Here is a 27,974-nt window from a genome sequence, read left to right as displayed (position 1 = left end):
AAATCGTATCGCATCGGTAGCTGCTTCATATGTATCTTTAATGTATCGTCTCCTATTATTAACCACATTAGCCTCAATTTTTCTTACTATTCAAAAAAAACGTTGATTAGCGGGTTTAATTGGGCTCCTAAAAAAAAAAGAAATATTGGTTCATCATTTAATCAATATTGGTCTTGTAATTTTTTAATACATTTTTTAAACACCAAAAAAAAAGGCAGAGCAAAATATTGTGTATAATGTTAAGCAAACGGAACCATTAAATGCGGCACCCGGAACTATTAAAAGTAAAGACGCATTATCCAGCCGAGGCGATTACGCGGTCGGACCGCGAAGTTTGTTTTGCTTCAGGTGCGGGATAAAGGAAGCGTATTAATGCGGTGTATATGAACAGTTTTAACCTTAAATTCAACATGCAATGGAGGCTGGAGAAGATCTTGTGGACTTCAGGAAGCGGTGGAAGCAGGAACTGGAGAAAACGACTCGGTTAAAAGGGGAGAGTGCGGCGGGGGATTTTGGACACTGTAGCCAAGCGGATGGGAAGAAAGAGCCGAGGAGCGGCCATGGTGCTGGAGAATGTGAGAAGAAACCCAGAGATGGGAATGGATGTAAAGATCAGCCCCAGTACGTGTCGATAGCAGAGGGGTTGTTGGATGGAAGGAGCAGCCCACTGCTGGCCAGGATGGAGGAGGAGAGGATGCGGAGGAAGAGGCGCTGTGAGCGTGGAGAGGAACCGCAGCAGCTCCTCTCAGCTCCACACATTCCAAACAGAGCTCGTCTTACACTCATAGACCAGTTTATTCACGATCTGGTAGGTTCAATATACGATTGGTGGGTAGATCCACTACTGGATATTACCTATTATTTATTTAGATCTAAATAAAAAGATTTGTGGTCACGTGTTTCTGGAAGTTTTTCTAGAAGAAAACAGTCAAGACCTTGTGAAGTGTTACAGCTCAGTTAATAAGAGTTTGGATCTTATCCCTGAGCTCACTGGTGTAATTAATCCCTTTTCCTTTATGTTGACTGACTGCTGATTGTCAGAGCAAATCATACAAATGTACAAGAGACTCATAACAGGCAGAGGAGCGACAGGTGTGTTGTGCTGTTTCAGGTTTTGGAGTAATATCTTTTTTAATATGTTTGAAGGATCTTCTGCTTTTCTCCCATTAGGGGGCGCCACAGCGGATCATCCGTCCTCATACAACTCTGTCCTCTACATCTGCCTCTTTGAAACCAACTACCTGCATGTCTTCCCTCACCACATCCATAAACCACCTTCTTGGTCTTCCTCTTTTCCTCCTTTCTGGTGTCTCCATCCTCAGCATTCTTCTACTGATATACCCCATGACCCTCCTCTGCACATGTCCAAACATCTCAATCTCACCTCCCTCACCTTGTCTCCAAAACGTCCATCATGCGCTGTCACTCTAATAAACTAGTTTCTAATCCTGTCCATTGTTTTTAACTCCTCGTCCTCCAGCTCCACCTGTCTTTCAGTCTCTAAACGATACATCGCAGGTCTCACCATCATCTTAGACTTTTTTTTTTTTTATCTTCTATCACTCCTGCCATCACTCTTCTTCATCTTTTTTTCACTTCTCTAACACGCTCTCCCTTCATTCGCACACTTGACCCCAGGATTTTCAGCCGATTTTAATATATTCGGAAGATGAATGTAAATAATAATAATAATAATTCGTTGCATTTATATAGCGCTTTTCTGCAGCACTCAAAGCGCTTTACATATGAAAGGGGGGATTCTCCTCAACCACCACCAATGTGCAGCATCCACCTGGATGATGCGACGGCAGCCATATTGCGCCAGAACGCCCACCACACACCAGCATATTAGTGGAGAGGAGATAGTAAACAATCTAGATAGTAAACAATCTGTACCATTGGCTCAATTGTTTGTCGGTGTTGTTTGGTGTAACAGTGTCTCAATCGAGGAGTTCGAGAATCGGAGCAGTATTTACACAAAGCCGAATTCAAATATATTTGTGATAGCTAGATAGCTGGATAGATAGATAGATAGATAGATAGATAGATAGATAGATAGATAGATAGATAGATACATTATTGTCTTTGCATTGTACAGGTACACAGCAACGAAATGCAGTTTGGCCTCTACCAGAAGTGTAAAATGTAGCAATCGTGCAAAAGTGCAGATAAATATATGTTAGAATATAATTTATACAGTAGAGTCTTAAAAAGTCAAAAATTTTCTTTCACCGGTCCAAATATAATATTACGACTACAAATGAGACCAACGTGCAACTGCCAATCAGCTTCCTGTTATTGGTTATTTTTCAGCGATGTGAAAGTTCATGTTTAGCAAATTGATGAATTTAAATGTCATTCTTAATGGTCTTAAAAACCTGCAGAAACCCTTTCATTAATATTTGGAGCCCCTTCATTTTTTTTTTTGTTTTTTTTTCTTTTTGTTTTATGTTGCAGCCTGGGAAAAGTCGTTCCATTTAAACATTACGGAGGTCACTATGCTCTCAGGAGGCTTCAGTGCAGCAGAATCTTTTGTAGTCGTCACCGCACCTTGCAGCAGTCCAATCTAATTTTTTTCCAGAACCGCAGGCAGTTTCTTTTGACCTTAATGGCCTGGTTTTTGCTCTGATATTTATTGTCCGCTGTGAGGCCTCTTATAGAGAGGCATGTTTTTCCAAATCATGTCCAATTTACTACAGGTAGACTCCAGTCAGAAACATCTCAGGAACATTCAAGAGAAATGGAAGGCACCCGAGCTCATTTTCAGGTGTTGTTGCAGAGGGTCTAGAAACTTGTATACGTGCAATATTTCGGTTTGATTTTATAAAAAATAGGTACAGACATTTCTAGAAATCTGTTTTTATTTTGCCATTATTGGTTATTGATTATACAATTGATGGACACACAGTGAGCCTTATGAATTGATATATATATATATTTATGATAGATATTTTATATAGATATATATTTTTCCTTTTCCGTCCAAAATGCGCAGAAATGCAGGTGAAATTAAATATGGCCTTTTATTCGCTGAAGGACCAGAGACACACTTTATACACGCACCTGTCTATCCAGGTTTAAATGGAACATTAGGAAACAGTCGAAACAAATTCTAAAAATAAAGCTGCAAGCAGCGTGTTTACAAGACCAAGCACCCAAAATTCTTTACGTTACAAAAAATTCTTTTGTAATTCTTTTTACGTTACAACTATTTCTTAAAAAGAAATTCTTTTTACGTTACAACTGTTGACTAAACAATAACACAAAAAACAGAGCACAGCAGGATATCAAGGAGTAGCAAAAATGGTAATTTGGTTTAAGCCTTTTTTTTTTTTACATGGTATTGCTGCTTCTGACCAGTAGGTGGCACTGTCACAATTTGTTGTATAGTTTTAAGTCATTGTCCTGAAGGTGCCTGTGGCTACACCCTATTTCCTGTCTAATAGCATGTCGAAATGATTTACGGCAGTTTCAAGAACATATATATTTGTTGGTAATATATATCAATTAAAATTTATTGATTCAATTGAGTAATCAATTAAATTGGCACAAATTAAACTGCTTAAATACGATTAAATATAAACATTTATTGAAATATTTTACATTTGTTAAACACTATTCGGGTATGTGCACTCAGCTGTTAAACAGTATACGAGTTGCTATCAAAAAGATTTGTACTAGTTTTGTACCGTGACCAACAGATGGCAGCACGAGGCTGTGCACACAGTCACAGGGAGCACAGACCTGTGACAATCACCTGACGTATATTTAGGCACATCGTCCTGTGTATGTCAAAGTAATGGGCATAAATCATAATTTGTTTGAAATAACAATTGGTCTGCTCTTATTATTATTTCAAAAGGAAGCACAAAAAAGGGCGAAAAACTCTGCAAAATGAAATCCTCAGTGAATAATCAGCGATTCTCGATTTCCCCCATACCCGTTTAGAACGAGGTGAACGAAATCCCGTTCTTTGACATCGAGCTGCCGTATGAACTGGCTCTGAAGATCTTCCAGTTCCTAACCCGGGTTGATCTGGGGCGATGCGCTCAGGTAAGCAGCTTCATTTTTTTAAATTTTTTTAATTTTTTTCATTCTGATGTTCTGTAGGTGTTCAGATTAATATTTTTTACAATATCATGATAATTGTTCATACCCCTGATCACTTCTTTTATGCCACTGTAGTACAAATGATGCTTTAAGAACGATTTTTTAAATAATATATTATGTTGGGAAGTATTTTATTTTTTTTTTATGAGCAACGAAGAAAAACTACGAGAGCAGCCTCTAGAGGCCAATCTCTGACACTACACGCTGTTTTTACCCGTGAGAGTGCGTGCTGCACGGAGAGCGCTATACTTTATTAATTATAAAAAAAATATATATATGAATTAATATATTCATATTTATTTCATTTGGCACATTTCAATTATTCTGTACTTTTTTATTTATTTAATTTATTTTTTTTGTAATAAAGTTTAGTACTATATTGCACATGGAGTTTTAAATATGTTAGTTTTTTAATTAGTATCCATTTTAAAAACTTTTGGTTGATTTATATCGGCAAGTACGATCCAATCTAGATATCGGTATTGGTACCATCCACTATCTAGTTGTTATAACAGCAATTAGAGATTAAATGTGGAATGTGCACACCAATCAAATACTCAGGTGTCCATGAAACTTCATCCAAATTGAGTAGTTATACTGAAAATCAAACTGCGTTTACATACGAAACAATTGTATATAAAGTTCAAGCGAGAACATCAAGACATCTTACGAAAAACCCATTAAAACAGACTTCCATCAATTAGTAAATTTATGTAAATCTATCTGATAGTATTTGATAGGAAAGTTCTTCAGTGTTCCCAGTGCATGGGAAGAAACCGAAACATCTAAATGATCTCCACAAGCAGAACATCTTCCCAGAAGAATATGTGGAGTGGAACTAAATGTGGACTGGGATGTCCAGAAAGCACTTATTACTTATTATGGTTATGTGCCCATAAACGTTTGCCCATAAAGTGTATTGTCTGGTGTGTCAGGTGAGCAAGTCGTGGAGAGTGTTAGCGGAGGACGAGGTCCTGTGGTACAGGCTGTTCCTCGAGGAAGGCTATCAGAAAGACGCGAGCGTGTCCGACTCGCCGTGCTGGAAAAGTACACTGAGGGACTGCTTTAACACTGAGAAAACTGTCAAGTACAACTGGAAGGTGAGTAACTGGTGCAGGTCTTCAACAAAAGTAACGCTTTACTTTAAGATTAAAGTAAGATCAGATTTACGATCAGATGCGTTTGTGTGCGTGTGCAGTATTGACATTCGTTTTGTCCGTACATCCTGCAGAATCGAGTCGGGTCGATCAGCCAGCTACAGTATGAACTCGGGAAAGTGCTGTGCGATGTCAGTTCCTCTGATAGACATATCGTCGCAGGGTGAGCGTCCACTTACACACAGCCAACGTTTATTGCTAACTTTGATACTGTCACCTTTACAGAAATCCCCAGGCCGATTTGGATTTAGCTCTTGGTGTGTGCTGCATCCCAATTTGCATACTTATACTTTTTAGAGAGACATCTCTTACAAAATAACAACACGTGTACCAGGACACAACGCGCCCATGCAACGTTGTTGCTTAATGATGCAGTTTAGCTTTTTGTACTTTATAATCGACTTTAAAAGTCCTCTTTAGTTTTACAATATTAGCTCAGAATGTGTCTTTAGAAAAGTAGACGTAGACGATATCATTTGGGTACCACTGTAATACTCATTTCAACCTGCTACCAATTGGGGACATGGTAACGCCACGATTTGGGACATGGTAACGCCACGATTTGGGACATGGTAACACTACGATTTGGGACATAGAAACGCTATGATTTGTGTCACAAAAACGCTACAATTTGGGACATAGAAATGCTATGATTTGGGAAACGGTAGTACTGCAATTTGTGTCACATTAACTTTAAGATTTGGGACACAGAAGCACTATGATTTGGAAACAGTAATGCTATGATTTGGGTTTGCGACACAACAATGCTATGAACTGTTACATAGTAACGTTATGATTTGGGACACAGTAATGCTGCACAGATAAAAAAAAAAAAAAAAACATCTACTATAAAATAAGATTTTAAGATAAACCACCAGGCAGAAATCATTTGTGTTTTTGAATTCATGCATCTTTGAGAAGGTACTTTTTGTATTACATCCTTACACATTATACTTGAGTACTTCTAAAATCAGGCATTTCCCCAGGTATACATCAGGTGACGTGCGGCTATGGGACACCCTCCACTGGGACACGGGTGCTTTGAACCTGCAGCCTGCCCACAGCACCAGAGCTGAGACCCCATCGGCATACGTTAGTGCGGTGCGAGTCACCGATACCGTGGCCTGCGCTGCTTACGAGAACGGTGTGAGGTTTGAGAGGTTTTGATTCATTGGTTTATCATCATCACCATAAAGTGTGAAAATAAATCTGAATGTTTAGGGTGTGTGAACGTCTGGAGCACCAGATCTGGTCGAGAGCCCATCCATCACTATCAGCACCTGCAGCAGGTGTGTGCCCTCGATCTGAGCGCCGACACGCCAGTGGTCTCCTCTGCATCCGGGTCGGAGGTGCGAGTGGACGCTCCGGATGATCGGGGCTACTGGAGCACTGTGTGTCTCACCCAGTTGGATAAACCTGTAAGTGAATATTTAGTAACGACTACAATGAAACCATGACTCATACATTTAAACCTTTTTGTAGTCATCAGTTGTTGCTTCCACATATGTTGTAAGCAGCTGTAAGCATTTGTTGCAGCAAGTTTGGCCTTTCCTGCTTGACCTCTGGCTTTTTCCAAACCCTGACACTGGAGACTCCTTTCAAAAATGTTAAATAGACGTCTCTAAACCCTTTATGTGGAGTATTTGGTGCATATCTTCATGTATATTTGTGTTGTTGCAGCCTGATACTACAACCGTTTTCTCATTAATCTACACTCAGTCAAAACAACAAAGTCAAAACAGAATTCTCGAAATGTCTGTAAATTTATTTAAAAGAATAAAACGACAGGGTAGATTGGTGGAGGGCTGCAATGATGTCGTCAAGAACTTTATCTCATCTCCTCACAGGATCTCCAGATCTCAGTCAGAGAGACCACCTGGTTCTTGGTCACCTCTCTCACTAAGGCTTTTCTCTTCCATGATTTCTCAGTTTGGCCTCTTTTGAAGAATTCACGTTTGTGCCACATTTCTTCCATTAGAAAATTATGGAGGAGACTGTGTTCTTGGAAATCTTTTTTTGTAGCCTTCCTGAAATCTATGCCTTACAACAACCAGTGTTTGAGCTCTGCAGGCAGTTTGTTTGACATCATGGCTTGGCGTTTGCTCCGATATTCATCGTCAGCTGTGAGGCCTCTTCTATAGAGGTGTGCACCTTTCCAAATCGTGTCCAATCCATTTCATTTTACATGTGTAGACTCCAGCGAAGGTGTAGAAACTTCTCATGAACGTTCGAGAGGACTAGGAAGGCACCTGAGCAAACTTCTCAATGTACATGTCATATTTAGGTTTTTTTTCCCAGAATTCTGTTTTTACCTGATGAATAATTTTTTTTTATTAAAAACGATTATAGTTTCAGGCTGCAACAGAACAATATTAAAAAAAGTGAGGGGTGACTTTTATATTAGCAAAATTTCTGTTTGTATTAGCATGTAAGAAAAAAAACATTGGAGGGGAAAAAAGGTGCGTATGGTATTAATGGTCTCCAAAAAAAAATCGACATTTATTTGTCTGGTTGTTTAGGTGGACGGGGTGTTGGTGGTTCCAGGGAAGCGTGAGAGCCCACTGGTTTCAGCCTGGGCTGCTGAGAGTGTGTATCTGCTAGGTCCAAGTGTGAGAAAGGAAGACCATGAGGAAGAGAAGCAAGAAGGAGCCCGAGTTCTTCATTCGGTGTACGGCCAACCCGTGACCTGCCTGGGTGTGAGCGCATGCCGAGCTGCGGTGGGAGTGAAGAGCTGCGGCTGGGGCATGAACGACGGAGGGAACAAGGTCAGTTCGCAATCGTACTACACAAGGTGTAATTCTTACAGATGATTTACTTAAATATCAACATTGTAGGAGACACCCCAGATTTATACACTGATCAGGCATAACATTAATAGTTCGTTTGTTGAATCTGATCACACAGACCAGCGATCGCTCCCCACATGCAGCAATGCGTCTCAGCCGTCCACGACCCTGTCGCCGTGTTCACCACTGCTCTTTCCTCTGAGCACTTTTCATAGATACTGAACACTGCAGACCAGGAACCCCACAAGAGCTGCAGTTTTGGAGGTTCTCTGACCCAGTCGTCTAGACATCACAATTTGGTCCTCGCCAAACTCGCTCAAATTCTTTCGCTCGCCCATTTTTCCTGCTTCAAACTCGTCAACTTTAGGACAAAATGTTCACTTGTTGCCTAATAAATACCCACTTGCCAGGCCATGATGGAGAGATAATCAGTGTTCTTCACTTCACATCGAAAATTGGAAATCAGAGCTTGGAGTTTTTGTATAGCATTTTTAACAACCGACATTGGCCCGAGCCGCTTTCACAGAATAAAAATAAATTCTAAATATTACATTTTAGCATCATAAATGATCCCTTATGAGCGCGCCAGTGGTGATGATGGCAAGGCAAAACTCCCTGAGATACGTGGCACGAGGAAGTCATCTGGATGGAACTATAATGAATGTCCATTCATTATAGTTTCATCATTGATGCAGACTTACCTACAAAACTGTTCATTGCAACCGTAGTCCTGAACCATTATAGAAAACTTTTATCAAGTACAATTAAAATCCATCTGCACAATTGTTGAGTTTAAACCCTCCACATTAAACTCATGAGTCTTCATCTGAAATCATTCCAGAAGTTTTCAGAGGTCCATAGATGGACTAGGCAGATCTGGAAAGAACAATGAGTAGCTCAGGAGCACGTACAGATCAACAGAAAGAGAGCGAAAGAGGCTTTTGAAGGTGGCTTTCGCATCCTTTGCAAAAATCGTACCACTGTCCAATTCAATTCATTTGTATTTGTATAGCGCTTTTAACAATGGACAATGTCTCAAAGCAGCTTTACAAAGATAATGTGGTAATAAAGAATGAATTAGATTGTTTTTTATAAGTGTAAGATTGTCCCTGATGACTGCGGCAAAGAAACTCCTTGAGGTGGCATAAGGAAGAAACCTTAAGGGGAACCAGACTCAAGAGCCCGTCCTCATCTGGGTGGCACCGAATGTCCATTTATTACAGCTAAACGAGGTTGAGGTGTGCGGTGATTGTGATCAAATGTTGTCGTGAGTCAGTATAGCAGACAGTTCACTTATTACTGAACATCCACCAATCATGTAAGTACAAAAGGGCATTACATTTAGTATCCGTTCCAACAAGATGAAATAAAAAGAATAATGGGAAAAATATCTCTGAATTTTAAACATGAATCATTCTAAGAATGTCTGTTCAGGAAGATTACAAGAAGTGCTAGTTTTTTTTTTGTCTCTAAAGAGATTTTATTTAAAATTCAATTCTAAGAATAGAAATTCAAGCTACAGAAATGGAATCATGCGTTAACCAAGTGAAATCGCTTGTGGGGCGGTGGTAGCTCGGTGGTTTTGGACCTTGGATCAGAAGGAAGGGGGTTCAAATCCCAAACTTCCAATTCTGGGTCAATGAGCGAGGCTTTTAGTATTCAACCGCTCAGGTGTAAATCGTAAATCAATCAAGTTGGCATTGTGCGTTTATATCATCTGGTCGGAAATAGATTTTTAAATAGTTTCTCATTTATATATTTTGTCCTATTTTTATAACCCTTTTGTTACATGGTAATTTCTTGGTGTGTGTGTGTGTGTGTGTGTGTGTGTGTGTGTGTGTGTGTGTGTGTGTGTGTGTGTGTGTGTGTGTGTGAATTCTCAAGAGCACGGCTGTTATGAGCTGGTACATTTGGGGTCGTTTCAAAAATAGTTCCTCTCCTCTAGGACCACTCACATAATTAGTACAAGCCTTGGGTCCTGAAGTTTCTCATAGGAGACTTCTGTTTGTTTTTAGTCTTGACGTTTCAGAGAAACGGCGCTTTATTTGTTTAGTCTGTGCCCCAAACACGTTAGAGACGGACTAAAAGAAATAAAAACCCAGGGGACTTATTAGAGTTTAAACAGTGTTAATCACCATGGTCATCATGTAGAAAAAAAGCCTAACAACACTTAAGTCCGATGTGTAAATGCTTTTATAATAAACTACTCATGTCGCTGGAGACTTTCCCGAGAAATTAAAAAGACCTCTTTGGTCTTCAGAGATGTTCACCTGAGCTCAGGTCCAGCTCCCGGAGGAACCGGACCGAACGGTAGCTGGAGTAATGTGTAAAGCAGGATGACTGTAGATGGTAATTAGATGAGTGCATGATGGATGTGTGCAGATGGTGTCCCTCCGTATTAGACAATAGCTTGGCTCTGCTTCCCCGCTGACATCACCGCCATTTAAACACTCTCATTAGCGAGACGGGCTTCAAAAACTACAGCGAAGCGAACGGCGAATCTTTGAGTGACAGAACAATTTCTCAAAGCCCCGTTTCATCTAAATGATGTCAGGGGAGGAATATTTCACCCTCGAACAGCTTTTTGCTGAAGCAAAATGATGAATAAATTTCAGCTTGGTTTCATAGCGTTGCTGTTTTTATTTGTGGTGAAATATCTCAGTGAATTCTGTCAATTCCGCTAATGATATTCAACATCATTATTTGTATCGTATTTATTCTATTGAATTGATTATTTTTTGTTTTTCATATATTTTCTTTATTTTATTGTTTACTTCATAGAATTAGTTTAAATTGGATTATGATTTCATTGTTGGATATTTTGCTGCAGATTGTTAGTATGGAAACTGGTGCTAGCAAGGGGCAACGAGGAACGGGGTCCCGGCTAACTTACCAGACTGAATGATACACAATGGTACAAAAACTCTGCGTAACCGAATTCGCAGCACAGCGTTTAACAGGATGTTAATAAAAGTTAAAGGTTAAGTAGTAAGATGTTGTTGCTGAGGAAGAACCTGACCTAGTTGGAGAACAAGAGTTATCTGGCTATTTCTGGTAAATTTCCAGAAACTTTGTGGAAACTGGGAATTTTGGAAATATTCCAAGTTGGAAACTTAGTGGGAATTAATTAGAAATATGGGGAAATGTATATAAACTGTATCATATAAAAAAACATAAATATAAACATTTTGTTTGGTCATAAGCTGGCATGCGTGCAAATAAAAAAAAAAAAAATTTACTTTGTAAGTAGAACAGTTATAGATATCTCTTAACCTATATTTCAAAATATTACTGTTTTGTTTAGTATTTTTTGTGATTGATGGCAGTGCAGGGTAGAATTTCAATTGAAATGGCATTAAATCTGGTTGTTTATCCTGCAAGATTTTTATTTTATTTTATGTAGTTTAATGTGGTAAGTTTCAACTACATTGTTATAACCTATAATTTAGTAAATTCCCATTTTATTCTATTTAATTATTTTTATTTCCCAAATTTTCTGTTAATTCCCATGGAAAGTTACAAGTCTTGAAACCTCCAAGAATTGTGCAACCTTAGGGAGGATATATCTCACAGAGAGTGCATTGAGTATTGATAATAAGGATAGCAGGAACAGGAACGCTCATTTAAAGCATAGGGTATGATTGAAATATGCTTGAAATGCGTAAACACTCATTTCAGTAGAAGCATTTAATGGGCCGCATCCATAGTAGGGGTGACCCCGAATATTTGAAGATTCGAGGATTGTGCCATTTTGATTACATGGGGGTGCTCAATGTCTCATTTCACACAGAACTACCAGTTTTCTTTGAATAAGTTAATATACAGCCTATTATAATTATGTGTTAAATAGAACTGTGAAAAGAAAAAAGCTGTTAATAAATATTAGTAATGATAATAAATGAGTAGCACTGTAAGGTGTTTTTAGGGTCTGGCATGTGTACAAGACAATAACTAGAAAGATACAGACATAAAGAAACGCCACTGTCTGGCAGCAGGAGCAAATACAAGGTGGTATCAAAAGGTTTCAAGGCGAGCTCTGTTTACAAGAAAGTACTTTATTTATCTACATTTACACACCATCATCTTCAAATAGTCACCATGCACAGCAATACAGCGCCTGCAGCGTTCCTGCCAATTCTGCAATATGACCTGGGGGGTTCCTGCCACTTCTGGAATATGATTTGGGGGGTTCCTGCCACTGTCCTGGAAGTCTTCTTTTCGGAGCGTGTCAATCACCTTCTGCAATTCGGGCTGGATCTCCGCAATGGTGTCAAAACAGCGACCTTTGAGCTAGATCTTCATCTTCGGGAAGAGAAAGAAGTCCGCAGGAGCCAAATCTGGGGAGTAGGGTGGATGCGGAAGTGAGATCACGTTGTTTGATAATTTCAAACGTCTCTGCGGCAGATTTGTCGGGATTCACGCGAATTTCACGCTTGCTCATTGTTCTATGCTGGTGTACCAATGTACACAGGACGATGTCTTTTGGCACACGCACTTATGAAGATCGGTGCTCCCTGTGACTGCGCCTTGTGCTCACATCTGTTGCCGTGTTATGAAACAGGTCTCGAAACGTTTTGATATCACCTCGTACAGTGTCGTGTACCATTACTGCATCTTTGTCGAGGCTCCAGGCATACATGTGCACATGCACCATCCAGGTAATTCTCATCACCCCGGACGGGTAGGAGGGGTGAAATTGAACCATTTGTCTTTGTTATTGATGTGACGCGAGTGCAAAATGAACTCTGAAGTGAACAAAATCACCTCAACAACCGTTTGAGAGTTCCGCCTGAACCCTTTGAAATACATTGGGCAGCACTTCACAGTGCAGAAATTGCACCTCGTGCTCGAAACAATTAGTAGTTTTTCAGAGACGAAAAATGGCTCACTTTTGAGGTGAGTGGTCAAGTCAGTCATTCACCCTAACCACTCTGAGCTGCACAGATAAAAACCTTGAAGGCAGAAGCGACAATGGCTTTTGATAGCAGTTAACCACAGTATACCTCTGCCAGAGTTTTTCAGCAGATTGTAGAAAAGACTATCTTTGCTTGCCACACATGCACAAATTAATATCGCAGACTTCTTGTACCTCCATTTCGTACTTTACAGTTTTTCTCATTTGCTCTGGTGCATTTCTCAGATCAGCAATGAAATTCTTAAAACTACTTGTTTAGCCTCCACGTCATAAAAACAATTTCTCGTCAGTTTGAACAAATGACGAATACTTTGGTACATTTATTGAATTAATTCTGTTGTTTCCTACATATTCACTTGTTGTCATGTTGAGCAAAATATATTATACCGGTTCTCACCTGAATAGTCTCAACCGCCAAAACATCTAGCCATCAGTTCATTGCTTAAGTCAATGGTTCTCAAAGTGTTGGGCACGCCCCTCTAGTGGGGAATAAAGGCATGTCATGAGAGAATTTCTTTTGTTCTTCTTTAATCTTCACTTATGATTTTCTCTATTCAAGTTAATACACTCAAAGCAACCACAAACAATTAGATCAGTAATGCATGAAAATAACAAATACTTATTTTTGACCGATGAATTAAGAATTTTGAGAAAAAAAACAATAAATAATTCATTTATTATCCAGTGATAAATTTTGCTTTTGTTTGCACAATTTTGTTTTTCAAATGGTTTGCAAATATTAAGAACAATTCAAGAAATACTCCAAAGCAACACGGGATCTCCTAAAAAATAGGGACACCATCAACCACGTTTAACTTAATTTACCTGCTTTTAAAGAACAGTTCTGAAGTACTGCATGTTATCTCTCTTTAACTTGAGGCAATGCTGTGATACAACATACTTTTAGTTTTAACTTTGAAATGCAGCACCACTAGAAATGGTAACAATGTAATTGCAAAACATTTATCAACGAATTTACTGCCAGACCAGATTTACTACTGATAATTAACTAAATGAATTACAGGTCCCATAGTAGGGAGTCTGTTGTGGACTATGGGACTGGAACTGAGAAATCCTGCCCTGGCCCGTTGCTTGGCCTGACACACTACTTGGCCCCTTAGGCTGGCTCCATTATCTAGTCTTTCACCTGGTGACAACCTGGTCGTTTTTCTGGGCCATAGACCAGGCAGTCACCTGGTCCCTTCAACTGGCCCTTCTGTTTGGCCTTTCGTTTGGCCTTTTCCCCTGGCCCATCACCTTGACCATCCCCTGGACCATTGCCTTGCCAATTCACTGCTCGATCACCTAGCACAGGAGTCAGCAAGTAGCTGATATTAATGTCCAGACCCCAGCTCTTGTAAACTAACTATGGATAAATCTAAAAAAAAAAATCTCAGATTAAAAAAAAGAGAATTTAATTCTGCCTGGACACATACATTCGCTTTTACTGCCAGTGATGCCGGCATGTTTAATATGTGATGAGCAAAAAAAAAAAAGTAGTCAAATGACGTTTCCAAACGAAGCAGACAACATTTGCTGAGAAGTACCCAGCTGGAGATGAGCGGAAACGACTACTCGGACACAGACGGACAATATATGAACCAATCATTAAAATATCCGAGCATCTATTCCGCGACACGACGTTCCTACGTCTTGCCGAGCACAAATGGGTATAAATTGCTAACACTAATTTAGTTTCGCAGGTATAAATTTCTACTACAATTCTAGAATTCACACTAATAGTGTAACTCAGCAACTGCATAAAACATCAAATTGTGTTCTATTTAAAGGTCAAATATGTTTTGCAACTTCATAGGAACATTATAGCCATAATAAATCATAGTACTTTGGATACTGAAGTACATTTGAAGGCAAAAACTTGTACTTTTACTCAAGTGACTGTTTAAAGGAACACTTACTTTTACTGGAGTCACATTTTACAGAATGAATCTTCACTTTAATACTCAACTTCATGGTTTGTGTACTTTGTCCACCACTGGTCCATCTTCAGTAGGAGGTTTAGAAAGTAATATGGAATGTCTGGAAAGTTCAGAGGCTAGATGACTATCTATATGAACTACACCCTTCTATCCAGTGAAAGTGCAAAGCTCACTGACCCAGTAGCAGCTTTAAGTTCCCATCAAACAATCCTGCGTTCAGTTCTGCACTGATCTTCGACATCCCTCCATTTTTTGCCAATTCATGATTAGCACCTTTTTCCTGCTCTGCCTGCATGTCATTGTCATGTCTGCCATCGGTGCCGTGTGTTGACGGGGATTTTCATACCACGCGAGGGGAAGTTCGAGTTGCCAGCACACACACTGGCAGATCTGAGGTGTTTCTATGTTCCTTAATGAGCAGGCATACGACTCATTAAAACCTGTTAATGAAGTGAAAGAGGCATCCCGAGTTCACTCGGTGAAAAGATTCACACTTTCCGAAGTGTCTTTGCCTCTGCATTGTCACAGTGGTGAATTACGCCTCGATAAAGAGAACAGTGCGCCAACAGTAGCATGTTTTGCGGATGGTAAATGGCAAATCAATGAAAATGCATAATATTATTTAGTCAGGTAGCTTTATCGATCAAATACTGTTTATATAACGTAATAAGTCTAATAAGAAGTTGGGATGCGGTCTGACGTGAAGTTAATTACTTTTCTTTAACAGATTCTTAGCAGTTAAAACTGATTTTAATTATCTTCCAATATGTTTTTTCGCTGCTGTAAATTTGCCTCATTTGCATGCCATGCCTCTGACCTCCAAAACTCCAGCCAATAGTCATCAGTCAATTAAAAAATAGGATCGAGGATAGAACATATATAAATATATATATACACTATTTTTTGGTGGAGTTTTTAACAAGATTTTGGAAGGTAAGAGGATGCCTGAGGAATGGAGAAGGAGTGTGCTGGGACCGATCTTTAAGAATAAGGGAGATGTGCAGACCTGCAGTAACTACAGGGGAATTAAGTTGATCAGTCACACCATGAAGCTATGGGAAAGAGTAGTGGAAGCCAGGCTGAGAGAAGAGGTGACCATCTGTGAGCAACAGTATGGTTTCATGTTGAGGAAGAGCACCACAGACACCTTAATTGCTTTGAGAATGTTGTTGAAGTATAGAGAAGGACAGAAGGAGTTGCATTGTGGATTTAGAGAAAGCGTACGACAGTGCCGAGAAAGGTTTGGTTTGAAAGTGGCAGATGTAGAGGACAGGGGGGTATGGAGACGGATGATCCGCTGTGGTGACCCCTAATGCGAGAAGCTGAAAGAAGAAGACGACACACTCACACACCTGCCCCCATGTTTGGCTAGTTACAATCGAGAAATTCTGCTTTTCCAACTGGATTTCATCAACTGTGTTAGCAGATGCAATTTACTGAATGGGAAAGGACACTTTTTCTTTCTTTCTTTCTTTCTTTCTTTCTTTCTTTCTTTCTTTCGAGGAGGTAGTAGCTCAGTGGTTCAGGCTCTGGTTTACTGCTTGGAAGGTTCAAACCCTGCTATCGCCAAGCTGCCACTCTTGGGGTACCTCGTGCTCTGACCCCGCACTCTGACCACATGCACTCACCTTGCGTTCTAACCCCGTGCTCTGACCTTGCGCTCTGACCCTGTGCTCTGTATGAGAAGTATTAAACGCCTTTTCTGATTCTCACCTACAAAGCTGAAAACAGACAGCCCCCCTCAGAGCCCTGCTCTCACCCCTCACTGCACCACACTTCCTCCGGTTCTTGGGAAGCCTGCTTCAAGACGTTTCTAGTGTTCTGGCACAAAGTTCCACTTCACAACCAAACAGCTGACTGGCAGAAAACAATGTTTAAAGACCTGCCAACCAGGAATGTGAGAGGATTAGTCGTGTTTCTTTCTTTATAAAGATGCTGAAGCTGTTGATGATTATCTAGAACTCACACTGAGATTTAGCCTCGCTGTTATCTTTGTTTTGTTTCTTTGTGGTTTAAAAAAAGATTCTCTGCCTGCAAGGATTTTTATTGTTAGTAATATCAAAACGTCTTCATGATGCAAAGGCTACATTATGTAAAAACATATCCTTGGGGTGATTGCTGCACCAGTTCAATTGTCCCTTGATACATCTGCATTCAGTTAAGATGTGGTACAGTATGCATCTTTTTTTGTTGTTTTTTTCCCCCAGTTTCATTTCAGATTGTAGGAAGAAATCAAATCCTTGGACTATTTCTGGAGTGTGTGTTAAACTTGCTTACTTTCAGTGTGTTTCTGGAACACTTACACACATGAAGCCAGCCCTCCACACACACACACACACACACACAAAATGCGCCCAACTCACGCTGGCATACCCAGAGGCGCCACTTTCGCATTTAGCAGACAATCTGTCTGGCGAAAAAAACAACACAACACCGTATTGCACCGTTGGGTGCTGAAATTGTGAGCTGTAGAGGAGCTTGTTCATGAGAATTCCTGTTAGACTTGCATAAAAAAACACACACAAATGAAATAATTTGGTATCCATTTAGGCGTAATTAGGAGGGATAAACGGGATATAGGACATACATCGAATCCAGTGAAGCAATCTATTAACGTGAATGAATTTCTCGGTACACCTTAGCAACATTACCGTGTAATCTGCATGATAATGCAGGCTTTGTTCCTGTGCCTCTTTAGCGCTCGGCTATAATTAAGTACTTGAGACGCCATCTAGCTTCAATATGAGACGTACATGTAGTATATGATGCCGAGTTTAATCGACTTCGAAGAAGTGCGTCTGAATTTAATTAAAATATGCACAATACAATCTTTAGGTCCTTTTTTTTAGTGCTTGGTTGCAACAAGTGTTTCAAGCATGGATCGATCAAGAAAGCAAAAAAAAAAAAGGAAAGACAAAATTTAACGCAGAACAAAGACTCCCTTATTTTTTCCTTCGCTCAAATCCGTTTGCTTGTCATGTTCCGCATCTTGCTGAGGTTTTGGCTCGCCGGAGTCCAGCGCTCAATTAAGAGTCTCTGGCCCGTCCTGGTGCCACTAAACATCTGGCACCTTCACAAAACTTACATCATGCAGCTCCCTTTTCGCTCGCCTTGCTTTTGTTTGATTTCTTTATCTGCCGGTTCAATTATTCATGTCCAATTTGGCTATTCTCCTTGCTCCCCCCCCCTTTTTTTTTTTTTGCAGTGTATAGCTGGTAGCTACAACCAGCAATTTGCCAATTTTGGAGCTGCCATGTTGCCAGCCAAAGCTGTTTCTCATCCAGCTGTCAGCATTGGATTTGTTTTATTCGATAATTCTTTTTTTTTTTTTTTTTTTGTGTAGCAAACGATTTGGCAAACGTTTTGGAGAGATGGTGGAGGTCTCACAGGGGTAACAGTCATATATGTGGAATTATAGTAACTGCTTGTACACTTGCGACTAAATCAATATAAATCTCTTACCTCCACTGCAGTGTAGTGAATAGAGTTAAAGCTGTTATAACCAAACCTAAAATCTAATTTACTTTAAACTTTATTAAAAAGGCACACACGGTCCATTAACATGGACGATACAGCAAACAAAATAAACAAACCAACAATCAATAAACTTAAAATAAATCATAAAAAAAACCCAGACATAATCCACAACATCACATATTTACATACAGACTAAAACACCAGTGGTTCCAAATACTGGAAAAATTAAATCTGACAGAACTTGTTTATCCATCCATCCAATCCATCCATCCAATTAATCCATCCCAATCCATCCCAATCCATCCCAATCCATCCATCCATCCATCCATCCATCCATCCATCCATCCATCCATCCATCCATCCAATTCATCCATCCCAATCCATCCCCATCCATCCCAATCCATTCATCCATACATGAATGAATGTGAACACTGACTGAACCCCAAGTCTCCTCACCTCACCTACATCAGTACCTGATTTTACTAACATCCTTGTAGTTGAATGAATCTCCACAATCCAAAATCCAAAAGTAAAAAAAAAAAAGTTTTTTAATGTAGTATACAGATTGTTATCTGGAGTTTGCAGAGACGTGTGAGATGTTTGAGCGTTAAAGTGAGGTCTTTGGAGCAGGTGCCCGAGTTGGAAAGCTGCCATCGTCAGAGACTTGTCTGTCTCTGATCACACCTGTCTCTCTCTTTCTAGTTATCGCTTATCTCTCCGTCCACACCATCAGCTTCTTTCTGTGTCCTCAGATTCGGGTGTACAGCCTGGAGACCAGCCAGACTGAGCTGGTGTTGGGGAGCTCAGCTGGAGACTTCACCTGCATCAGCCTGAGAGATGCCCCCCTGCATCTGCTGGTGTGTGGAAACAAAGACAGGCGGTGCGTCACGTACAAAACACACGCGCACGCAAATGATCCAGCATGCACTTTCTCACACACACACTTCTGTCATCTCTGCGTAAGCCTGGAAGCCTCAAGTGTCCTAAACAAGCTGGGATTAATACCCAACATCTCGCATTTCTACACTGCCATGAATTGTTTTGCCGGAGGCAACGGAGAAGCTCGTTATAAGAAAAGCATTAGCATAAATCGAGTTGTTCTGATTCTTCCCAAAACACGCCTGCAAACTTTCTCTCAGAGTTGCATTTGGAGTTTTATATAGTATATAACATGAGCCAATTATAATAATAATAATGAAGAGAAATATTCATGAAATGCATCCTAGACAATTGAGTGCCTCTAAGAACCACATGTGGCTGGAAAAATTTCCTGAAAAGTTCCTGATCAGTCGTAATGTGTATAAACTAATACGTAAAACTACCAATAAAACACATTTATTCGACTTTATATAATGTGTTAGAGAAGTGAAGAAAATAGTGCAGGCAGGGTGGAGTGGGTGGAGAAGAGTGATAGCAGGAGTGATTTGTGATAGAAGAGTATCTGTGAGAGTGAAAGGGAAAGTTTATAGGACTGTGGTGAGACCTGAGATGTTGTATGGATTAGAGACAGTGGCATTGAGTAAAAGACAGGAGGTGGAGCTGGAGGTAGCAGAGCTGAAGATGTTGAGGTTTTCGTTGGGAGTGACGACGATGGACAGGATTAGAAATGAGTTTATTAGAGGGACAGCATCACTAAGTATCACCAAGCTGCCACACTTCTTTCTTTCTTTCTATTTTCTTTCTTGCGAAGAAATATTTCAATTTCCCTCTGGGATCAGTAAAATGGAATGGTACCTCAGAATACGAATTGAATTCGTTCCGGAACACGATTCGCACTCTGAAATATTCGATATGAATTTCCATCAATTCCCCATTAGAAATAATGAAAAGTGGGATAATTAGTTCCGAACAACCTTCAATATTATTATAAAAATTTGAAATATCACCAATATGCACTAATATTATTGTGAAAGAACCACCAGCCACACCTCCCTCCTTTACTCCACACTCTCGCTTAGCCTCTTCCTCCTACTAATCACCTACACCTGTCTAATCACCTACATCTGTCCTCCATTTACCGTCAAGTCAAGTTTATTTCTATTGCGACAGACATTGTCTCAAAGCAGCTTTACAGAAATCAACAGTTAAGGTGAATGGTGTGTATGTATCCCTGATGAGCAGCCATGGCGTCTGTGGCAAGTAAAAACTTGCAAGGAAGAAACCTTAAGAGGAACCAGATTCAACCCATCCTCATTTGGACCGTCCCCTATATAAGGTCCCTATTCCCCTTCACTCACCGTCCGATCTACTAGTTATGACCGTAGATCACCCAGACTATCTACCGCTCTGGTTCCTTGCGCTTTCATGCTCCTGGCTTCGCTTCGAAGGAATTATTTAGTATTTAATATTTAATAATGGTGCCTTAACATCTAAGAGGAAAACATTATCTTTACTTGGTACTTTACTATGATGGAGATGAAGGAGGGAGAATTATTGTGTCGAAGGAGATGAATCTCCTTCCACTATGATATCGGGCAGACTGTCACACGCATCACTGTTATCGCTTATTTTTCTCTTTTTTTAATGCACTTTGCTTCGTTTCACTACTTTCACTACTTTTACCTTTTTTTTTTAATCTCTTTAAATTTTAGCCCACGAGATTCTGAATTTCTATGCGGAAACGATACGGAAATCAATTTCGATTCGTATTCTATGGTACCACTGTACTCTAAAATAAAAACTTCTTAATAACATATATATATATATATATATATATATATAAAATGAGAAATTGTTTTTTTTGCATTTTTTTTACTAAAAATGCAGGATATGAATCCTTCATATTTTTTCCATAATATTTTTATTTTAAAAACATCTATTTAGTACATCCCATAATGAAAAAATATAATATTTGTTAAGCACAAGCCTCCATCCTGTCATGTGGTGGGTTTTTTTTTTAGTTATTAATTTTTTTGTTGTCTAACCTTTGAAAACGGTTGTGTAAAAAGGATTTGAAAGACTTAGACACTTATGGTTTAGGAGGTAAAGCGGCTGAAAACTCCACAGATAAAAGGACCGTGTTATTATCTGAGCCTCATCACCTTCAAGGAGATTGATTAAGTAGACAAAGGACTACTTCTGGAAAAAGAGAAAGCGAGCACGCATTGGTCATGAAAAGAAAAGAAAAAAAATACAAGCCTCTAAACACATCTGGAAGCTCCTTTTCTGAGTACGAGTTGCTGTGCCAAGTAAAGAGGCTTTCAGATGCACTCGTGCCTGGACAGCGGAAGCACTATTTGGCAAGTAAAGAAAAGCTTAGCAGCCCTTTGTAGATAAACTCCTGCTGCGTTTCACTCGGGCACTAAGCACACAGCCAAGGGTTGAGGGCCCCATGTTGTTGGGTCCAGCTGTGGCCCCTTTTAATCATCACTGCATCCTCAGAGCGCTCTTTGGATCTGCACATCTGCAATAAGGAGAGAGAGAGAGAGAGAGAGAGAGAGAGAGAGAGAGAGAGAGAGAGAGAAAGCAAGGAAGATGCTCTTACCTATTGTCTGTCTCTGTGATTGAGGAGCTCAACAAAATGATCTGTGTGAGTGCCAGAGAGTCCGTCTCTCCGTCCAAGCCCCCAGAGCGGAAACAGGAGGGAATTTAGGTCTGGGTGGCCATTAGAGTGGCCAAAGGCCAGGCCCTGATGCATGCATTCATCCCTCCTTTCAATTAATTTGACACAGAGAGGCAGAGAGGGACATACGGGCAGAGAGAGAGATAGAGAGAGAGAAACAGACAGACACGCAGGAAGAAAAACAGACAGACAGGCAATTAGGCAGAGAGAGAGAGCGAGAGAGACAGGTAGCCAGACAAAAGAGAGAGGCAGGCAGGCGGAGACAGACAAACAGACAGACAGACAGAGAGAGAGGCAGACAGGCATATAGAGACAGACAGAGAGAGAGTGGCAGGCAGGCAGGCAGGCAGATACAGACAGACAGAGAGAGAGAGAGAGAGAGAGAGAGAGAGAGAGCAAGGAAGATGCTCTTACCTATTGTCTGTCTCTGTGATTGAGGAGCTCAACAAAATGATCTGTGTGAGTGCCAGAGAGTCCGTCTCTCCGTCCAAGCCCCCAGAGCGGAAACAGGAGGGAATTTAGGTCTGGGTGGCCATTAGAGTGGCCAAAGGCCAGGCCCTGATGCATGCATTCATCCCTCCTTTCAATTAATTTGACACAGAGAGGCAGAGAGGGACATACGGGCAGAGAGAGAGATAGAGAGAGAGAGAAACAGACAGACACGCAGGAAGAAAAACAGACAGACAGGCAATTAGGCAGAGAGAGAGCGCGAGAGAGAGACAGGTAGCCAGACAAAAGAGAGAGGCAGGCAGGCGGAGACAGACAAACAGACAGACAGACAGAGAGAGAGAGGCAGACAGGCATATAGAGACAGACAGAGAGAGAGAGTGGCAGGCAGGCAGGCAGGCAGATACAGACAGACAGACAGACAGACAGACAGACAGAGACAGACAGACAGAGAGAGAGAGAGAGAGAGAGAGAGGCAGGCAGACAAACAGGCCGATACAGACAGGCGGAGAGAGACAGGCAGGCGGGCTGATACAGACAGACAGACAGGCAGAGATACATGCAGACAGACAGGCAGGCTGATAGAGAGAGAGAGAGAGAGAGACAGAGAGAGAGAGAGAGAGAGAGAGAGGCAGGCAGGCAGGCACAGACAGACAGACAGAGAGACAGACAGACAGACAGAGAGAGAGACAGGCAGGCAGGCAGGCCCAGACAGACAGACAGGCAGATAGATTAAATATCAGTAATTACTAATTTAAATTTAAAATCTGAGCAAATCTACATTTTGAGGCACAGAGAAAAAGAAAAGGAAAATAGCTGATGCTTGGTTCTTTATTTTTCCACAGAAACACGATGCAACTGAATGTTAGGAACAAACTGTCGCTGCGCTCCCCAGAGCGTCTGGTGCGGGACCTGTTGGAAAGTCGCACGTCTGATTTATTGAAGGAAACGTGTCTGTCGACAGCTCGCCCGAGTCGCCCTGCGTTCCAGCGCGAGATTAATGAAAGTTAGGAACGGCCAGGAAAACACGAGTTCCGTTCGCTCACGAGCGCGAGACAAAGAGCGTTTCAATGAAATTAAAACGGCACAAAGACACGTCCACGCAGCGTCCACTCCGATGCGGCGTCTCCGTCGTTACATCGCGCTTAGACATGCATCAAAGGCTCAATATCTCTAAAACTGGAAATGTAGCGTTTGAGCGTAATTAGATTTCGGTGATTAGGAGCGTGTCCATGTGCACTTATCCCTTGGCTGCTTTCGGTACCATTAAGCAACAGTGGGCACAGATGGTTTCCAAATCCTTTGTGCCTTTTTCTTGGTCACTTATTATGTTTGCTTTGGCTGCCAGCCAATCATTCAGTCCTCACAAAGCCGCTTTGAAGGTTGGAAAAAAACAAGCGTGGGGACGACTTTTATTCTAAATTAGTTCGAAGTCTCTGCGATAACCTTGTTCCTTTTTTTCTTATGTTTTGTGGGTTTTTTCTTGCTCAGGGTACGAGTGTTTGACCTGCGTTCTGGCTCCTCGGTGGTCTCGCTGTATGGCCATCACATGGGCGTGACCGCGGTGCAGGTGGACGACTGGAAGATCGTGAGCGGCGGCGGAGAGGGTTTAGTCTGCGTGTGGGAAATGAGGATGGGGGCCAAGCTCTGGGAGATGCACAACAGGTGAGATCATTAGATTGGGAGTAAGCCGAAGTAGAGGCATTAAAAAGTTCTTCAGCCTCAGCTACATCACTCAAGTTCATAATTGGTGTTAAAGATCAGAGATCTGCTCTGGACAGTTGTTTTACAATAAGATGGTAATGCAAATGATCCAGCTCTTGCGTTTACATAGCAGTGAAAGATTTATTTTCTGTACAAGCTTACACCATAGATGCGTTCCATGACATCATACCTTAAAAATATAATAAGTCCTACACAGAAGTGAGAATAATGGTGATCAGTATGGGGTAGTGCACTGCAATCTGTTAATAATTTAATCCAAATTCAATTACAGCACACAGATTAGCAAAACGGAGCAGTACCGTGTTATCTAAACTATACAATATATGAATGTGTGTGTGTGTGTGTGTATATAATATTTACACACACTATTAGTATAAGTATTGGGTCACCTGGTCATAAGTACTGGTATGTGATCTTCAAATGTTGCATTCCACATTTAGTCCCAATCCACTCCTATAATTCCCGCCACTCTTCTGGGAAGATGTTCCACTAGATTTTGGAGTGTGCTTATGGATATTTGTGTTTATCAGGCACAAGGGTGTTATGAAAAGCAGGTACTGATGTAGGTGAGGATGAGATCAGATCTCTATAGCAGCAAGATCTTCCTCTCCAAAGCTCGAAACCAGATCTTCAAGGAGCTCACTTTGTGCACAGGGGAATCACCATGCTGGAGCAGGTTTTGGGTTTCCAAGTTAAAGTGAATTCAAAATTGTATTTTAGTGTATCTAAAGACGTCCTGTACAATTGAGTGCCTCCAGATTTGTGGTAACAGTTTGGAAAAGAACCACATAAAGCAGGAAAGATCAGGTGACGCAATACTTTTAGAAATATATTGTGTTTGTTTATATATATATTAGTTGATAAATGTATATTGTTTACATTGTACATTGTTCAATTGCAATTTATTCCCCGGGCATTGATTTAAAAAATGATGATGATAATATCCAGAGACATAGTAAAGCATGCGTGTGTGTGTGTTTGCGCGCGTGCGTGTGTGTAGACACCCAGTCCGTCACATACGGTTTAACAGCAGCACCCTGGTGACGGCCAACATCCCCGATGAAAAGAACCCACGTGGTGCGTGCATCACTGATGATGATCTCACCGCTCACCGCAGGTAACAGACCGAGCAACCAAGAACAACACACCACTCATCATGGGTTTCTGTTGCACAAAACATTTCTACACAGATTTAATTGATAGATTTATTTATTTTTTAAATACTAATATCTAGCTAGATTAGACATCATTAGTTTTCTCCTATTGTTATGAGGCTGATGATGGCAACAATGTTTCAGCATATAAAAATAATAATGATATTAATAATAATAATAATAATAATAAGTGCCTGTCAATAATTTGGAAATGTATTTTTGCTAGACATCTGCATGTTCCTTTTGATTTTAGTTTGCATTGTTTACTGCAAATTGAGGGCATGTTTATCATTTTATTATTTTAAAAAAATTTTAGAAAAAGAAAACCATCTAAGCTTTAATTTAATTTCCCCTCATACATTATAAATACTAATGTTTAACATTTAAGAGTAAGATAAATACATTTCTTTTACTTTAAACATAATTTGCAGACTCGCTTGTTATTCTGTGTGCAGACACCGGGGGGCGATCTGCTTCTACGATTTCTCTGTGGATTCCTCCTCCCAGGACCACGTGCTTCCCATCTGCAGGTCCGACTACACCGAGACGAGCGGTTACAGCTACAACATCGGCCTCGTTACGCCTTACGACACGCTCGCTGATCCTCACAGCTCCGGGCTCTGACCCACAATGCACCTGGGCAAGAGCAATCAGAGTCAGTGAGGAGGTGATGGTTTTCTCAGGTGATTTGACATTATAATAAGGTTGTTTTCTTGATTTATTACAGACTCGAACGTCTGGTATTTACAGTGGTGATATTTTTTAAGGAAAATCGTTGCTTTATATGGACATGTTTATATGTATATAATGATCCCAGTCACAAAGACGCTGCGGAAACAATTACGATCGGAATGTCTGAAGGATCAAAAGTACACTTTCGGATAAAACTCGATCGCCGATTAGACATTTAAAGCTCTTATTTAGCTTTAATATCAGTGTTTGGTCTGTACACATGAGTCATGTGATAATCAGGACTGTGCTGAACTGTAACACCTTGATTCTTTTCTTTCTTTTTTTTCTAAATGACTCATTGTTCTGGGCGAGGACCTCGAACGAGAGAGGATCTGAAGTTCTCCAAAATACCAATGGTGTATAAATTCCTATCAGATACATTTACTAACTCAAGTCTGTTTTTTTTTCCTGTAAATGTTCTCGCTTGATCTTTACACATGTAACTAGTAAAGCATACGATTCTCCAGACACACCCAAAGGTGTTCAATAGGGTTCTTTTTAGCAGGAGATCTTCCAACCCATGTAAAGCACATCTTCATGGAGCGTCGTCATGCTGGAACAGGGTTGGATCTTATAGTTCGAGTGAAGGCAAATTCAACGCCGCCACATTTAAAGACGCCCAATAGGATCGTGTATCTCCAGATTCGAGAAATCAGGTGTCCCGATACTGTTTGTCCATATTTAAATATGAGAAAGAAAATGAGACACACTTTTTCTCTTTACTCTACATAGCATTGTTGTGGTTCGTTTGGATGTGGGTTCTGGAATAGGTTTTAAAGACAGGCTTCAATTACATGTATCTACTGTACATCACCTTTAGCTCTGAACACGTCCTGAACATGGAAGAGTGGAAAATTGTGGAAATTTTTTTTGTGTAGCTCGATGTCGAATTTGGCAAATCTATAAATCAGGGCTGTCAAAATGATCATGCAAACTCATTTTAACGTTTAATGCAGCGTGCATTTCTGTTTGACCGTTTTTATTAAAAATAAATACGTTTTATTTGTTTCCTTACTCAGAAAAAAAAATAATTTTGAATCACTAATCATTTGAAGTCTCAAATCGGCACCGCGGTGTCTCTGTGGCGTCTCACTCCGTGCTGGAAATACCATTTGTTTTGTCCGTGCATTAAAACGCTAAAGAATCTATAGCGCTAGAGTTAGCCGCTAACCAGGAAGTGGCTAGCGGCTAACGCTTTGGATTCTTCAACATTTTATATCCAGCTTCAAGAATTTCTCTTAAAAGGGTGAAATCAGTAGAACAGATAAATAGATTATATCTTCAGAAAATTCAATATTAAAATATAAAACACGCACACTTACAGACACATCTGTATTACTCAAATTAGGGTCTGACAAATGTGAACTATTTACATTTTTCCATTTATTTATTTTTGTTTAATCAACTGAATTTGTGTCAATTTAAATGATTTACTCATTTTAATTAATCAATAATATAAAAAGCGTAGTGCATTAATTCGATTTATTCAATTTTATTTTTTTTAAATATTATTTAACCAAGCAAATGTAAACTGTTGATGTTTAATAAAAAGCTTTGGGTTAATAGAAAAACGACAAGCAATTTTGTTTTGCATTCATTATATATATATATATATATATATATACACACACCTTCTCATTCAAAGAGTTTTCTTTATTTTCATGACTATGAAAATTGTAGAGTCACACTGAAGGCATCAAGGGCTATTTGAGCAAGAAGGAGAGTGATGGGGTGCTGCGCCAGATGACCTGGCCTTCACAGTCACCGGACCTGAACCCAATCGAGATGGTTTAGGGGTGAGCTGGACCACAGAGTGAAGGCAAAAGGGCCAACAAGTGCCAAGCATCTCTCGGGGAACTCCTTCAAGACTGTTGGAAGACCATTTCAGGTGACTACCTCTTGAAGCTCATCAAGAGAATGCCAAGAGTGTGCAAAGCAGTAATCAAAGCAAAAGGTGGCTACTTTGAAG

General features: G+C 40.3%; 1 protein-coding gene across 2 annotated transcripts; it reads left to right on the top strand.

The window, feature by feature from the left end:
* The first annotated feature begins 305 nt into the window (after window positions 1–305).
* On the top strand, window positions 306–27,742 carry fbxw8 (F-box and WD repeat domain containing 8). Of its 2 annotated transcripts, XR_006924713.1 has the most exons (12): window positions 306–808; window positions 3,949–4,053; window positions 5,046–5,210; window positions 5,342–5,430; window positions 6,254–6,411; window positions 6,489–6,685; window positions 7,787–8,032; window positions 19,138–19,265; window positions 23,886–24,059; window positions 25,120–25,236; window positions 25,729–25,956; window positions 27,686–27,742. XR_006924713.1 is itself a non-coding variant. In XM_046841852.1 (11 exons), exons 1-11 carry the CDS (start codon window positions 416–418, stop codon window positions 25,895–25,897), a joined length of 1,941 nt encoding a protein of 646 aa, XP_046697808.1. In that variant the 5' UTR covers window positions 306–415; the 3' UTR covers window positions 25,898–27,488. The 2 variants fall into 2 exon arrangements, 1 of the variants encoding a protein (XP_046697808.1); XM_046841852.1 differs by lacking the exon at window positions 27,686–27,742 and having other exon boundaries at window positions 25,729–27,488.
* The last annotated feature ends 232 nt before the right edge of the window (window positions 27,743–27,974 follow it).

This window comes from Silurus meridionalis, chromosome 27 (assembly GCF_014805685.1).
Source record: "Silurus meridionalis isolate SWU-2019-XX chromosome 27, ASM1480568v1, whole genome shotgun sequence".
Taxonomy (NCBI): Eukaryota; Metazoa; Chordata; class Actinopteri; order Siluriformes; family Siluridae; genus Silurus; species Silurus meridionalis.
This window is presented reverse-complemented; position numbering and strand designations above follow the sequence as displayed.